We start from the raw sequence: 15,764 nt of genomic DNA on the forward strand, positions 1-15,764 counted from the left end.
GGGGCTCCATTCACTGCCCATCTCAAGCACACTCTGTCCCTGGAGAGCCTGGGGGATCGCCAGGCAGCTCCAGTTTCCCCTTGAGAATGACGTTGTCTGCCCCGTCTGACATGTGACAGCCTTGGGTATGTCACTCAGTGACCAGCCATGGCCTCCACTGCCACTAGACACTGACGGGAAGAGTCCTAAACCCAATCCTTGATCTCTACATGGTCACAAGGTGACCGAGAGGCTTCTGCTCCTGCAGTCATGCAGAACCCTGAGCCACAGCCGTTTTCATGCCTACTCCTGACTCCGGCCTTGGAAGACAAGCCCAGTGTTCACGAGCAACACAGAAGAGATCTCATTTTATTACACAGGTGTTGTAACCAGTTCAGATCTCAACAAGCATTAGATACCTTTATAGAGCTCCAGGTAAAAGAGAGGGGGTTCATGCCTCTGTAGAAGCAAGAGGAATCCTAAAGTTACTGTAGGAACATTATAAATGAAGAATGAAAATGATAATAATAATAATAATAAAGAGAACAACAAAAACAACAACAAAATCAGGACCGGTGTGGAATACCCTGGAAGTCATTTGTGGAGAGATGGGATGTTTCTCGGTGCAAAATAGAAGTCCATGTAATCAGTTTCCTAATGCCATCCCTGAGGTCCTGATTCCTCATGCTGTAGATGAGGGGGTTCACAGCTGGAGGCACTACTGAGTACAGAACTGCCAGCACGAGGTCCAGGTATGTGGACGAGATGGAGGGGGGCTTCAGGTAGGCAAATATGGCAGTGCTGATAAACAGGGAGACCACGGCCAAGTGAGGGAGGCACGTGGAAAAGGCTTTGTGCCGTCCCTGCTCGGAGGGGATCCTCAGCACAGCCCTGAAGATCTGAACATAGGACAGCACAATGAAAACAAAACAACCAAATGCTAAACAGACACTAACCACAAGTACCCCAACTTCCCTGAGGTAGGCATCTGAGCAGGAGAGCTTGAGGATCTGGGGGATTTCACAGAAGAACTGGTCCACAGCATTGCCTTGGCAGAGGGGTACTGAAAATGTACTGGCAGTGTGCAGTGCAGCATAGAGAAACCCACTGCCCCAGGCAGCTGCTGCCATGTGGACACAAGCTCTGCTGTCCAGGAAGGACCCGTAGTGCAGGGGTTTGCAGATGGCAACGTAGCGGTCATAGGCCATGACGGTAAGGAGATACAATTCTGCTGACATCAAAAAGACTAACAGAAAGACCTGGGCAGCACATCCTGGGTAGGAGATGGCCCTGGTGTCCCACAGGGAATTGGCCATGGCTTTAGGGACAGTGGTGGAGATGGCACCCAGGTCGAGGAGGGAGAGGTTGAGGAGGAAGAAGTACATGGGGGTGTGGAGGTGGTGGTCGCAGGCTACGGCTGTGATGATGAGGCCATTTCCCAGGAGGGCAGCCAGGTAGATGCCCAGGAAGAGCCAGAAGTGCAAGAGCTGCAGGTCCCGTGTGTCTGCAAATTCCAGGAGGAGGAACTCAGTCATGGAACTGCAGTTGTCCATATGCGTCCTCTGGACACGGGGGACTGTCCAAGGAGGAAAAGGCAGTGACAAGTTACCAGAAACATCTCTGAGTAAAACCAAAAATATGTCTCATAGACCCTCCCCCTATCACACACGCACCCTTTTTCATTCCTCAGGAGGAAATTTCATTCTGCCTCTGGTCTTCCACTTAATTTTCTGTGGCTCTGTGTGCTGGAGCAGGGCCTCTGCCCATTGTCTCTTGAGGAGTCAAACCAGCCCCACTGCAGTGGGTAGATGGGAACATGGCAGGGGGGCTGGGTTTCATATTCAGAATATGTCAGATAAAATCACTCCTAACACAGGAGGGCATGTCAGCATCTGCACTCCCAGTCTTAAAGAATGTGGGTGGCAGAAAGACATTTTAGGGGGGTTGGGATTTTTTTAACTACTTCCCCCATCCTTCCCTGTGAGTGTTCTCTGAAATCAGAAATAATGAGCTGAGACATGAGAGGCAAAGGGATTCACTGTGGCTTAGTAAGGAGTGAATGGAACCAGCTACCTGTGCTTGCAGTTTTCTCAGATGGAGGCTGATCACACTCCCATGGTACCAGTAAAAGCCACCAGATGCTGCTGAGAGCAGAGGGATCCACTGCAGACCACTCAATGTCTCACCCTTTCTCAAGGTCTCAGCACCCTGTTTCTAGCTAAGGACACACACGGCTCATTTCATCAACCCAACAGCATTTCCTCAGACATAGACAGCATCTCTGCACCTGTCTTTGTGGGCTTTCAGATAACAGAAAGCTGCTATGTGAATGATTTCCATGCTTAAGGACAGCTCACAGCTTGGAAAGCCGCCCCAAAGAGATAGCCAATGTCCTAATGATTACATCTAATCCAGGGAAAACCAGCTCATTCCACAGCCCCACAGACTGCATTGCCCACAGCCCCACAGGTGAAAGCTGGGACACCTCATTTCTATGGACACACCTGCATAGGAGGACCCACAAGGTCAGAGTGTGACTCTGCAGCTGAAACTCCCATTCCCGGACAGCCTGACAGCAAGAATGAAATAACACTAAAAACAGCACAGACAACTGGAGAAACATGGGAAAATACAGTGAGGGTCTGGCTGAGAGAGGCAGCCGGGCACTCAGGAAAGTTCTGCTTACTCATCTGTTCAGACCTCCTCCCGGACACCAACAGGGCCAGGCAGATGCTCTCAGCCCTGAGCTCTGCAGAGGGAAAAGGGCACGTGGCTGGAGAGCTGCACCCACGGCTCTGCTGGAGCTCTGGCTGCTGAGGAGATGGTTCATGCCTTGGACCCCCCAGCTCTGAAGGGCAGAGGCTTTGCTGGGAGGGAGAGGAGGCAAGGGGGGTTGCTCAGAGGAAGGGGTCTACACTGGAGGAGATCATACAGAGATTTCTGAATTCTCCCTCCCACAACATTTTGCGTTTTGTTTCCTCTCCTCTCATTCCCTGATCATACTCTTGCTGGCTGGAGATTTTCCTCCTGGGAGGTGTTTCCTTGTGCCATCCATTTCTTTTCCCTGTCAGCACCCACAGATCCCATCCCAATCTCTGCGTGCTCCCCCTGGCCCTACAGAAACTTGCCTGTTTGCAGGGCACTGGCCAGGCGCATGCTCCTTTTTGCAGCTGGAAAAGGGCAGACCAGAACAACCCTGAGAGGTGCAGCAGAGGTGATTCTGGTGTTGCCCATAGGCAGGGGAGTGGCTGAAGGCATTTTAGGAAGCTCTTGGCAGACCTACTGATCACTCAAAGTTGCAGTTCAGGAGTCTCAGGGACTTGTTGAAACTTGAATGTTCCTTTTCCACTTCTCCTTGTCTTTCCTCCCTCCTTACCCCTCTGGAATTGGAAACTGAGAAGACAGACACAGGAAAGATCCTTATCTTTATAATAATCCCTGCCTTGTTCTTCTCCTTGAAACATCCTGTTTGAAATATTCTGGGGGTGATTGGGAGCTCTGAGCATCCCTGACCCACGCAGCATCTTCTCGGCAGCAGCAGGACCCTAGCCTGCCCTGCCCTGTCCCACCAAGGGTTGCTCCTTCCACCCACAGCTTCTCCCCACTGTTACAGTTCCCCAGGCAGGCTGAGTACTTACCCTGGCTGGTGGCAGAGTCCCTGCCCCAGCACACAGCTTTTCCCTGCACCCAGAAGCTAACTGTGCAGAGGGCTGTGAAGAAGTCTCTTTGAGTCAGGTCTCTGCATCCTCTCACCCCAGACCGCCTTTAAACTCTCTCTGCATCAGTCCTCTCCCCTTGGTGCCTGCTGGCAGTGCCCTCAGCCCTGCTGCGCTTTGCAGAGGAGCTGCTCCTGGGCAGAGCTGTCTCTCTGCAGTGCTGCCTGCTTGCCATGAGCTCCCTCCAGCCCAGGAGCCCAGCCCAGCTCAGCAGCAGAGGACCAGCCCAAGGCAGCCCTTTCTCTGCCCCCTCTGGGCTCCCTCCAGGTGTCCCTGGGGCTCCAGGGGAACCTGCTGGGAAACAGGCTGAAGCAAACACTGATGTTGCCTCCCTCAGTTAAGGAGAAACACTTCTTTCCTGAAAGAAAATTCTCCTCTCAAAGTTTCATTTACATGCCACATTTTTTTCTTTCCAAAAATATAATTCTTCTCTCAGATTTACTTTTAATGTACCACATTTTTCGTGTTATTTTTTAGACAGGATACTCAGAGAGTGAAGGGCAAGGATCTCCTTTGCACCTACTGAGGGAAGGGATCCATGGACAATGCAGGCATCTCAGCCTTCATTTTGTATTCATGGCATCTGAAGGACACTCAGCTCCCTCCCATGCACACCACAGAGCCACAGGAGGTGGGATTCCTCTTGACTCTCTTCAGGTGTGCACAAAATAGGCATCTACATGGGAGCTCCTTCTCTCAGCTCCCATCTGAATTAATGGAGATGAATGACAGCAGTCAGGTGTTCAGACGCAAATACCTGTTGACCTTTGAGTTGCCAGAGGTGGTCCAAGATACATGTAGGTAACAGCAGACTGTAATGGAGAAGTTCATAGAGGCAGGGGAACATCTTTGGGAATCATGTACGAGCCTGGTGGGAAATTCCTTTGACCAAGTGACATGACAGCTTATGCCCAAATAAAGGCCAAATGAACCTTTTCCTACTCCTTATCTTCATGGCAGTTTATACATGTATTCATATGAACGATTGCAGTCATGTACCATAGCAAGACCTGGGTGTCTCTCTTTTCCATCAGCTGAATTTACTATACCTCCACTGACTGTAATGGCATGTGTCCCATGTTTGTCCCCACATGGCCTAACACAATTCAGGGCAAGTACTCTATTTAATGTCCAAATCCAGGGCCACAGAGCTACACGAGATGCCAAGGCTGGCATGGACCTCACAGGACCTACAGGAAAGCAATTCCCATTCAGGGTGGTACATCACAGACACTCCAGACGGCATCGCAGAGAGTGTGATTTGGTGCCTGTGTGCCCTTGACTGATGCCATCAGTCAGAGGCATCAGTCATCAGATGCCATCAGAGAGGCAAGGTCCCTTCCCCACCCAAGAGCTGCTGGCATTGCATGAACATAAAGCACGTCACACAGGGGTTTTTCCTCACTCCCTTGGTGATACAATCAATGAAAAGACCAAGAATTTTCAGAGTGTTCCTGGATACATCTTGTCTTCAAGGACACCATCCTTCAAGCACAGCAATGGTCCATATCAAAACTCAGTAGAAACTCAGAAAGGAATTCAAGGGCACCAAGATGAACTTTTGGGACTTCAGGAAGTGTTAAAGAAGAAGAACACATAAGGTAGGACCACTGCTGAAATGAGGAAGCATAGGTGTAGATTGATCTGAGGTACTCTACGTCACAGCCTCGGTTACCACCAGAATGGTCACGCAGGCCTTTGAGCCGTGAGGCAGGACTCTGGAGGAGAACAACCAGCAGTGGATGGGGATCAAGCCTGCGGTTACTCAAGCAAACTACACCCTCACCAGTCCATAGGAACCACAGGGGCTGCATCCAAGGGTGCTGAGAGTGTTTTTTTCACCAGGAGGTGCTGGTCTGTTATGACCCCAGTAAGAAAGGGATTCGGACACTGTGAGCTACCTTTTAAAATTATGTTCATCATCGTTAACACTGTAAGGAGAGAATCATGCAGATCATCTTTGGTCCCTTTAGATGGTGGGAACCCCAGGTGGTGTAGCATTGAATGGGCCTTCGGCCCAAATGCAGCAAAGCATGCAGACCCCATCCGTAGAAGACAGCCTCCTGTTTTGGTCATTCAAGCTACTGTAGGATGTTTCTTACAAGGAACAACTCTACTCATTGTCCCAACAGTCAAACAGAAATGATGTTTTCATGAGAACATCTTGTTGCACAGTAAGATACAGGCAAGGCCACACAGGAGACATAATGTCCAGTACAGAGTGGGACCTGCCTGCAGGCTCTTGTGTGACAACATGCTGCTGAGGTTGTCCTGTGGCCAAGGGATCTGTGCAGCATAGCATAGGTTTGATGGCTGTGCTGTACGTGCGGCACAGTGCAGGGCAGTGCAGCCCTAAGAACTCGATGTTCAATATTTTTCTGGTCAGGACCAGTGTTCAGGTTTCCCTGTGAGAAGTCTGTGCTCCATAACGCTGTCACAGCTGAGATGCTGTGGCCCAAATATGCACTGCCAGGAGGAGCTGAAGACCCATAGCTTGTCACAGAACTGTGATGTTTCTGTGATGTTTTTGGATTAATTGAGACATGATGGGACAGGTTGCTGAGCTGTGGTGCTGCAATGGAGGGATACAGGCACTGCCCAGGGAGCAGCAGGGAGGATGAGGAGTATCCCCCCTTTATGAAAGGGAAGCTTGGATTTGTGGAGGTCCTCTGTGAGAGACAACAGGTTGGACTAGTTTCTGTCATTTAGGATCAGAGCAGGAGTCAGCAAGAGTGACCTTGTGTTGGAAGGTACAAACTGCTTGCTAAGGGAGAGGAAACAGAAAAGGTCTTTTGTCAGCAACCCCAGGAAGTCTCCAGGTTCATGAGCAGGTTCCTGCGGTGAACTTAAGTGCCCTGGCATTCCCTGGCAAGGCCAAGCAACAGGGTGCCAACAGCCTGAAGGCTATTGGGTCAACTTCTTCAGACAGCTGCCAGGTGGGCCACCAAGGGTGATTCTCACCTGGACCTGATCCTGGCCAACAAGGAACAGCTGGTTAAGGATGTGATGATGTTCAGTGTCAGTCTTGGCTGCCATGGCCATGAATTAGTGGGGGATGAGACACCAAAGGGCAGTGAGTAAGGCCAGCAGCAGAGCACAGACCTGGGACTCCAGAGGAGAAGACTTTGACACACTCAGGAGACTGAGACAAGTGGTGCCATGGGAAGCAGCTCTGAAGGGGGAAGCACGCCCAAGAAGGATCTCCCCAAATACCCGTGAAGAGAAGCAACCATCTCAGGAGGCTGCTTGTGTGAGCTGACTGAACTCCAGGGCAAAAAGGCAGCAGGCAGGAGGTGGAAGCAGGGAAAGCTGCCAACAGAAAGTAGAAACCTTGTCCCAGGATGTAGGGATGATGCCAAAGCCAAAGGTCCCGTTGCCTTGAGAGATGCAGGGGAGGATAGAGGCAGCAAGATGAGCTGATACTGGTTCATTAACCGTGAAAGAATAGACAGGGATAATGTGGGCCTGCTGCTGAACCTCCTAAGTCTAGGAGCAGGTAAGGCTGAGGAACTGAATGACTTCTTTGGCTGTGACATCTGTCAGGCCTTTGTGACTGGCAACAGGACCTTGGAGGAAAACAACCAGCAGTAAGTGGGGATCAAGTCAGAGGTTACTTGAGCACACTCAGCCTTGAACAGCCCCTGGGAGTAGAGGGGAATCATCCAAGGCTGGGGAGGGAGCAAGCCAATTTTGTAGCAAGGCTCACTCTGCGTCTTTTTTGACAGATCATGGAGATCAGGCCAGAGGATTATCAGGGGAGCAAAAGGCTGTTTAACTTCATATAGGAGAGCAGTGTGTCCCTGAGCATGTCCTTCTGGATAATATTTCTGGGAAGATGAAGAGGAAGGTGACTGGGCATGGCCAGCATGGATTTGTCCAGGGTGGATCATGAGAGACTAACCTCATGGCTGTCTAGGATGAAAGGGCTGGATTTCTGGATGAGGCTGGATGATCAGTGGTGTGTTTTATTATATGATTGCATACAGCACATCTGGAAGGATGGAAAGAGGTATGGAGGGAGGGATAGATGGATGGATGGATAAAGAGATGGGTGGAACTGGGATTGATGGTTCAGCCTCAGTGGATCATAAAATATTGGTCTTGCTCTGCCTGGAGACCTCTAAGAATGTGGCACTGCAGACGTTTGCATCTTGACTGCATGCCTCAGCCTGGGAGATGGGGATTGCCCCTGCTGGGGGGTGGCTCTGCCAGTTGAGCCACATGGGTCTAGGTGTGCAGACTTTACTTGAGGACATTCCTGTAACCCAAATACATTGGGATGAATGCAGAACTGGCTATTCAAAATCAAACATTTCATTCACTTGGTCTCTTTGCTTTGACATCTTCTCACTTAGAGAGATTTCAGGAGTGTAGTCAAATTCACCACAGAAAAACTGAAGACGTGTATTGGGTCTGGCTGAGATGGAGTTAATTCTCCCCATAGCAGCCCTCGTAGTGCTGTGCTCTGCATTGGTAGCTAGAAAGGTGTTGATAACACACCAGTGCTTTGGCTACTGCTGAGCAATGCTGGCACAGCATCAAGGCTGTCTCTCCAACATTTTTGCCCCCCTCAATGGCAGGCTGGGGCTGGGCAAGATCTTGGGAGGGGACATAGCCAGGACAGCTGACCCAAACTAACGAAACAGATATTCCATACCATATGACTCAGTTATAAAAGCTGAGTAAAGGGAGATGGAAGGGGAGCATTTTTGTCTTCTGGAGCAACCACTACACGTACTGAAGCCCTGCTTCCCAGGAAGTGGCCAGACATTGCCTGCTGATGGGAAGTAGAGAATAACATAATTTGTTTTTCTTCGCTTTCGCGCGTGACCTTTGCTTTCACTTTATTGAACTGTCCTTATCATGACCCACGAGCCTTTTGTTATATTTTCTCTCCCCTGTCCAGCTGAGGAGGGAGAGGGATAGAGTGGCTTTGGTGGGCACCTGGCGCCCAGCCAGGGTCAGCCTACCACAAGACTAAAGGTAAATTATGCCCAGGCTTGGCTCCTTGGGCTGTTTTGCATGCTAATGAGCCCTCTGGTGCCGAGTTCCTGAACTGCAGAGCCTTAGAGACTGACCAAGCCTCTAGAGAAGTCCAAGTCAGAAGCAAACCTCCAGGTTTGTGAGGGTGTTAGCAGGCCCTGCTGAAGTCCGTCACTGAAGAGACCATGCAGGGAATGAGCAGACAAAGTTCCTGTCCCTGGGGGTTGGTGAAGCAGGAAGTTGAGGCACTTGGTACAGGAGGAAATTTTACTGTGGCGGTCACTGTGAAAGCCCTTGATGTGCTTCAGCAAGCTGGATGGCCAAGCCCTGACCCCCATCCCCTGGGGAGGGGGCACCATTTCCTCTTGGGATGATCAGGGCTCTTCCTGGGGTCAATGTGAAGTGGGAGCGTGTGATGCTGCCAGGTACAGGTCAGCAGTACAACACCTTGCAGGTTCTGTGGAGGGTGGCTGAGGAGGCAACACAGCACTGGAGCTGTAAGGACCTCATGTCCACTAGTGGGGCTCATTGGAAGAGACAGAAGCCATAGCCAAGAGAACAAGGGTCTCTGCTCTGTTGGGGTTTCAAAGCCCCACCAAGGCCCTCGGCCATCTCCACCACAGCTACACTGTCCTGTGCCTGTGCCTGCTTCCTTGCTTCCAACACCAAGCTGGGGTTTTCTGAGGATTTGCCAATGCCTGTCATCTCCCCACAAGCCATACCTTTTCTTTTAAAGCCTTGCTAATGCTCATTTACACCCAAGATTTCCAAGGCCTAGACTTGCTAGAATCCTCTATTTAGCAGCACGTCCCAGCGCTGAACTGCACATCCTCCTTCTTCTGCTGTTGCCTCAAATTACAAACTCAACCTGTTTCACTTCAGCATGACCCCCGCCCCGATAGTTCAGGTCTTTTCCCTGCCTTTAACTCACTGATACACCTACACAGTGCTCTCCGTGCACAGTACATGGCAATGCCTATATCAGCCCTCATTTGCCCAGGAGGGGCCTGCCTTCCTGCCATCTTCCCAGGACAATGCTCTTCCTCAACCTCCACACACCGACATCAGCTGCCTTCCAGTTCTGTTTTCAGCCATGCTTGTAAGGATTTGCTACAGCCATTAGCAATACCCTTGTTTCTCACTAACATTCCTCAACCCTCTCTCGCAGACCTACACATGGCCAATTGCTCATGTTCAGCACCACTCACTCTTCAGAAGATGTCTTGAGCATTTTGGATCTTCCTGGTGCTTTTTATAAGCTTCCTTGCTCCCTCCAGAGCTCACAACGAGCTTTCTTGGCCACAACAGGGCCTTGACGACCACCTCTTATGAAATGGTTGCCTTTTAATGATTGTCTGTGCAGAAAGAGTAGTCACACAAAAGTACCAACTCTATCAAAATGGGTGCTGAGTGAAGTGTCAGTAAGAACCAGGTGAGCCACCCCCATGCCTGTGGCTTCCTGGAAAGGCATCTGTCCTGAGAATCAGATCCAGCCTCTGCCAGGCTCTGGAGAGGAAAACCAGCAGTGTCCAGGCCACCTGGGCAAAATAAAGGGCAACCTTTTGCAAGACCACCCTTCATCTGAAGTGCTTTGGATGTGTTCCTGAGGATGGGCTATCATGCCTTATATGGCAGACACCGATTCAGCTGGCATTACCCGGATGTAGACTGCTACGTTGCAGATATTTACATTTGGGCAGGTTAATGCTTTTTGGGGTAGATACTGAGACTCCTAGGGAAATCCCACAAACATGTGAAGGATTATTGAAGGACTTTCTCCAGCTTCCCCATCCTCCTTAGAAATGGGAAACCCACTGGCTCACATGGCATCCATCATAACCCCCATGCCCTTCCCCCCAGGCAACTCCTCAGCCAGTCATGTCACAGCCTGTCCCAATGCATGAGGTTATTCTTAGCCAGTGCAAACCTTGTCCCCTTTGCCTTGTAAAACTTCTGGAGGTTTCTTTGCCCAAATCCACAAGTGTCTCAAGAGCCCTCTGGGCTGAAAATACACCACCTCAACATGTCAGGTCTGTGGGCCACTGCCTCAAGTAGTGGATGAATATGGAGAATTACAGGACACTGCAGGTGATGAAAGAGAACGATGCACTTCATGGAGTTGCCTACCAAGGTGCAAAATGCCACAGGAACCCTCTCAAAAACACCAGAAGAGGCTACAAAACAAGTAAGGCATGGCCAATGGGGAAAAGATTAGCAGGGTAGGCTGTTCTTTTTGGATGGTGCTATGATAGTAAAACAGGAGCACTTGTAGTTTCAGGGAAGTAAAATGGAAGCAAAGAATGTGGTCAGGGCTGTTTGGGGTCACTTGCAAAGCAGCCCAGCACCTGATGTGAATGACTTCTGTGGCCAGGGAGAACCTGAGAGCTTTCCCTCATTGGAAGACATGAAGGGGAGGGAAGGACAGCATCATTCATTCACGCTGGAAGGGACCTTGGCAGGTGTCTTGACCAATGTCCTGCACAAAGCAGGGTCAGACCAGGTTATTCAGGTCTTTATGTAAACATCTCTTCATCACTTTCCAGGATCAAGCCTTTGCATATTCTCTGGGAAACAGCTTCCAGCGCTTCACTCTCCTCGTGTTGGAAAAGTTTCGCCCTGTATGTGCCCTGACCGTCTCTTTTTCCAGCCCATTGCCTCTTGTCCTTGTGTTTTATATTACGGACATAAGCCTGACTCAGCCTTACTAGGACCGGTGCCATGATGCTTGCATGTTCCCCCATGACCTTCCTTTCTCCCAGCTGAACAAGCCCAGCTCTTTTAGCTTCTTCTCACATGACAAGTGCTTCAGCCCTGGTCACCTTGGTGGCCCTCATCTGACCTGGATCCAGTTTGCCAATGTCTCTTTGGCACTACAGGGGGCTCAAAGCCTCGGGAATTCTTCTGGATATGATGTAAAATGTTCTGAGGAGAGAGGGATAATCAATTTCCTTGGCTGTGCTCCTGCTCACGCAGCCCTTGATTCTGTTGGTTGTCTTTGCTGCTGGTTCATCTTTTGCCTCATGGCACCCAAGGACCACCAGAGCCTTTCCCACAGAGCTGCTACGCAGCCATGCAGCCCCTTGCCTCCCGCATTGGAGGGGCTTGGTCTGCTTTAGGGGCAGGACTTTGGATTTGTCCTTACTGGATAGCATGCAGTTGTCTTTTGGCCCATCCCTCCAGCATGCCCATGTCCTTTGGGAAGGCATCCCTGCCCTCCAGTGCAGTGTCTGCTCTCCTCTGTGTGGTGGTGTCCTGGTTTGGCTGGGATAGATTTCTTCTTCCTAGCAGCTGGTACAGTGTTACGTTTGGGGTTCACTCTGAGAAGAATGTTGGCAACACTGATGTTTTCAGCTATTGCTAAGTAATGTTTAGTCTAAAGTCAAGGATTTTTCAGCTTCTTACGGCCATCCAGCAAGAAGGCTGGAGTGGCGCAAGAAGTTGTGAGGGGACACAGCCAGGGCAGCTGACCCAAACTGGCCAAAGGGTTATTCCATACCATGTGACATCACGCCTAGTATATAAACTGGGGGGAGTTGGCCTGGGTGGGTGTTACGGATGCAGGACTGACCAAATCCAACAGGTGTTAAAACTCAGATGTATTCTTCAGCAAAAGTTAGTTAGAAGTCCACATGCTCAATGATGTAAAGAGAATTAATACTACACAGCTGACTGAAGTATCCCCAAGATTTAAAGTGATGGCTCAAAATGCGCACCTAAAAGCTGAGGGCTCTCTCCCTTGTGGAGTTACCTCGGGCGGTGCCCTGGTCCCTACTGACGATGGTGGGGCAGTCAAGGCCTCCTTAGCCATGCGGGCGGGGTAGACGTGGCCTCCCTTCTGCACCAGTGGGGTAGACCTGGCCTCCCTAAAGTTGCAGACAGGGTAGAGCAGACCTTCCTAACTACGCAGTTGGGGTGCACCTGGACTCCTTGCTGCACTGGTGGGGTAGACCTAGCCTCCGTACTGCATAGACGAGGTAGAATTGGTATCCCTAACCGCATGGTCGGGTTAGACCTGGCCTACCTACCGCCTCTGGTGGGGTAGACCTGGCCTCCCTATACTGTGAGGGCGAGGCAGACCAGGACTCCATAACGGCAAGCGCAGGGTAGACTTGGCCTCGCTGCCAGTGCCAGTGGGGCAGAGAAGGCCTCCCTAACCAAGGGAGCAGCGTAGACCTGACCTCCCTAACCACGCAGGTGGGGTAGACCAGGCCTCCCTACCCGAGCGGGCAGGGTAGATTTGGCATCCCTACCTGCACCGGTGGGGTAGACCTGGCCTCCCTGAGGCAGCAGAGGGGTTGACCTGGCCTCCCTACCTGTGCGAGCCAGGAAGACCGGGCCTCCCTAACTGCGTGGATGGGGTAGACCTGGCCTCCCTAACGGTGCCGGTGGGGTAGACCAGACCTTCCTAACCGCACGGGCATGGTAGAGCTGGCCTCCCAGACGTTGCTGGCGGGGTAGATCTGGCCTTCCTAGCCGAGCGCGCAGGGTAGACCAGAACTCCCTACCAGCAAGGGCGGGGTAGACCTGGCCTTCCTAACTGCATGGCGGGTTAGAACTGGCCTCCCTGCCTGCACTGGGTGGTAAACAAGGCCTCCCTAGCTGAGCAGGCGGAGTAGACCAGGCCTCCCTACCCCTCTAGCGGACAAGACCTGGCCTCCCTACTGGCGCCGTGGGGTAGACCTGGCATCCCTGCTGCACCGGTGGGGTGGACCTGGCCTCCCTAACATTGCAGGTGGGATAGACCTGGCCTCCTGAACGATGCAAGTGGGGCAGACCAGGCCTTCCTAATCGCGCGGGCAGGGTAGACCAGTGGGGTAGACCTGGTCTCCCTACCTGAGCGGGCGGGGTAGATTTGGCCTCCCTAACCGCACAAGTGGCATAGACATGGCCTGCCTACTGGCGGTGTGGGGTAGACCTGGACTCCCTGCTGCACTGGTGGGGTAGACCTGGCATCCCTAAAATCACAGGTGGGGTAGACCAGGCCTTCCGAATCGCGCGGGCGCAGTAGAACTGGCCTCCCTGCCGGCGCCAACAGGGTAGACCTGGCCTCCCTAGCTGAGCAGGCGGGGTAAACCAGGACTCCCTAATGGCAAGTGAGGGGTAGACCTGGCCACCCTAACCATGCGGTCGGCATAGACCTGGCCTCCCTACCCACTCCTGTGGGCTAGACCTGGCCTCCATGCTGCTCCGGCTGGGTAGACCTGGCCTCCCTAACCACGCAGGCAGATTAGACCTGGCCTGCTTAACCACGAGGGTGGATTAGACCTGGCCTCCCTAACCGCACAGGTGGGGTAGACCTGGCCTTCCTAACCGTGCAGCGGGGTAGAACTGGTCCCCCTGCCGGCGCCGGGGGGTAAACAAGGCCTCCCTAGCCGAGCAGGCGGAGTAGACCAGGCCTTCCTAACTGTGCTATCGGGGTAGACCTGGCCTACCTACCGGCACCATGGGGGTAGAACTGGCCTCCCTGCTTCACCGGTGGTTTAGACCAGGCCTCCCTAACTGCACGGGCGGGGTAGACTTGGCCTCACTATCAGCGCCGATGGCGTAGACCTGACCTCTCTAGCTGAGTGGGCGGGGTAGACCAGGACTCGCTACCGGCAAGTGCAAGGTAGACCAGCCCTCCCTAACCATGCAGGTAGAGTAGACCTGGGCTCCCTACCCAAGCAGGAGAAATAGACCTGCCCACCCTAACTGCGCGGGTGGGGTAGACTTGGCCTCCCTAAGCACGTGGGTGGGGTAGAACTTGCCTTCCTACCTTCGCGGATGGGATAGACCAGGACTCCATAACTGCTCGGGCAGGGTATACCTAGCCTCCCTACTGGCGCCAGTGGGGTACACCAGACCTCCTTAACTGCGTGGGCGGGGAAGACCTGGCCTCCCTACCCGTGCAGGCAGGATAGACCTGGCCTCCCTACAGGGAAGGGCGGGGTAGAGCTGGCCTCCCTAACTGCGCGGGAGGGGTAGACCTGGACTCCGTAACCACATGGGCAGGGTAGAATTGGCCTCCTTAATCACAGGGGTGGAGTAGACCTGGTTTCCCTACCCCAGCGGGCGGGATAGATCTGACCTCCCTACCAGCGCAGGTGGTGTAGACAAAGCCTCCCTAACCACGTGGGCAGGTTAGACTTGGCTTCCCGACCAGCGCTGGGAGGGTAGACCTGGCCTCCCTATCTGCGCGGGCATGGTAGCCTTGGCCCCTCTACCGGCACTGGTGGGGTAGACCAGACCTCCCTAGCCACGTGGGTTGGGTAGACCTGGCCTCCCTACTGGAGCCAGTGGGGTAGACTTGGTCTCCCTATCCGAGCGGGCGGGGTAGACCACACCTCTCTAACCGGGCGGGCAGGGTAGACCTGGCCTCCCTAATGGCACTGGTGGAGTAGACCAGGCCTCCCTACCCGAGTGGGAGGACCTGGCCTCTCTACCTGCACGATCAGGGTATGCCTGTCCTTCCTACCTACGCGGGAGGAGTAGACGAGAACTCACTAACAGCGCAGGTGGGGTTGACCAGGCCTCCCGACTGGCTCCAGTGGGGTAGACCTGGCCTCCCTTTCCACGCGGGCTGGGTAGACCTGGTAAACCTAACTCTGCAGGTGGGGAAGACCAGACCTCCCAACTGGCGCCAATGGGGTAGACCTGGGCTCCCTAGCTGCGTGGGTGTGTGTGGTGGGTTGACCCTGGCTGGACGCCAGGTGCCCACCAAAGCCATTCTATCACTCCCCCTCCTCAGCTGGATGGGGGAGAGAAAAATATAACAAAGAGCTTGTGGGTCGAGATAAGGACAGAAGAGATCACTCACCAATTACCATCACGGGCAAAACAGACTCAGCTTGGGGAAAATTCACTGAATTTATTACAACTCAACCAGAGCAGGGTAATGAGAAATAAAACCAAATCTCAGAACACCTTCCCTCCACCCCTCCCTTCTTCCCGGGCACAACTTCACTCCCAGATTCTCTTCCACCCCCCCCAGCGGCTCAGGGGACGGGGATGGGGGTTTACAGTCATCACACATTATTTTCTGCTGCTTCATCCTCCTCAGGGGGAGGACTCATCACACTCTTCCCCTGCTCCAGCTTGGGGTCCCAC

At 52.7% G+C, this 15,764-nt stretch overlaps 1 protein-coding gene across 1 annotated transcript; it reads right to left on the reverse strand.

Moving 5' to 3' along the window:
- Nucleotides 1-545: 545 nt before the first annotated feature.
- On the reverse strand, nt 546-1,532 carry LOC138683120 (olfactory receptor 14A16-like). The gene has a single exon (XM_069774646.1). The coding sequence runs from the start codon at nt 1,530-1,532 to the stop codon at nt 546-548; it is 987 nt and encodes a 328-aa protein (XP_069630747.1).
- Nucleotides 1,533-15,764: the final 14,232 nt, after the last annotated feature.

This window comes from Haliaeetus albicilla, chromosome 31, assembly GCF_947461875.1.
Source record: "Haliaeetus albicilla chromosome 31, bHalAlb1.1, whole genome shotgun sequence".
In the NCBI taxonomy this organism is placed as follows: Eukaryota; Metazoa; Chordata; class Aves; order Accipitriformes; family Accipitridae; genus Haliaeetus; species Haliaeetus albicilla.

What these genes read in the sequence shown, in the direction of transcription:
- LOC138683120 (XM_069774646.1), bottom strand. Translation starts at nt 1,532, where the DNA reads ATGGACAACTGCAGTTCCATGACTGAGTTCCTCCTCCTGGAATTTGCA.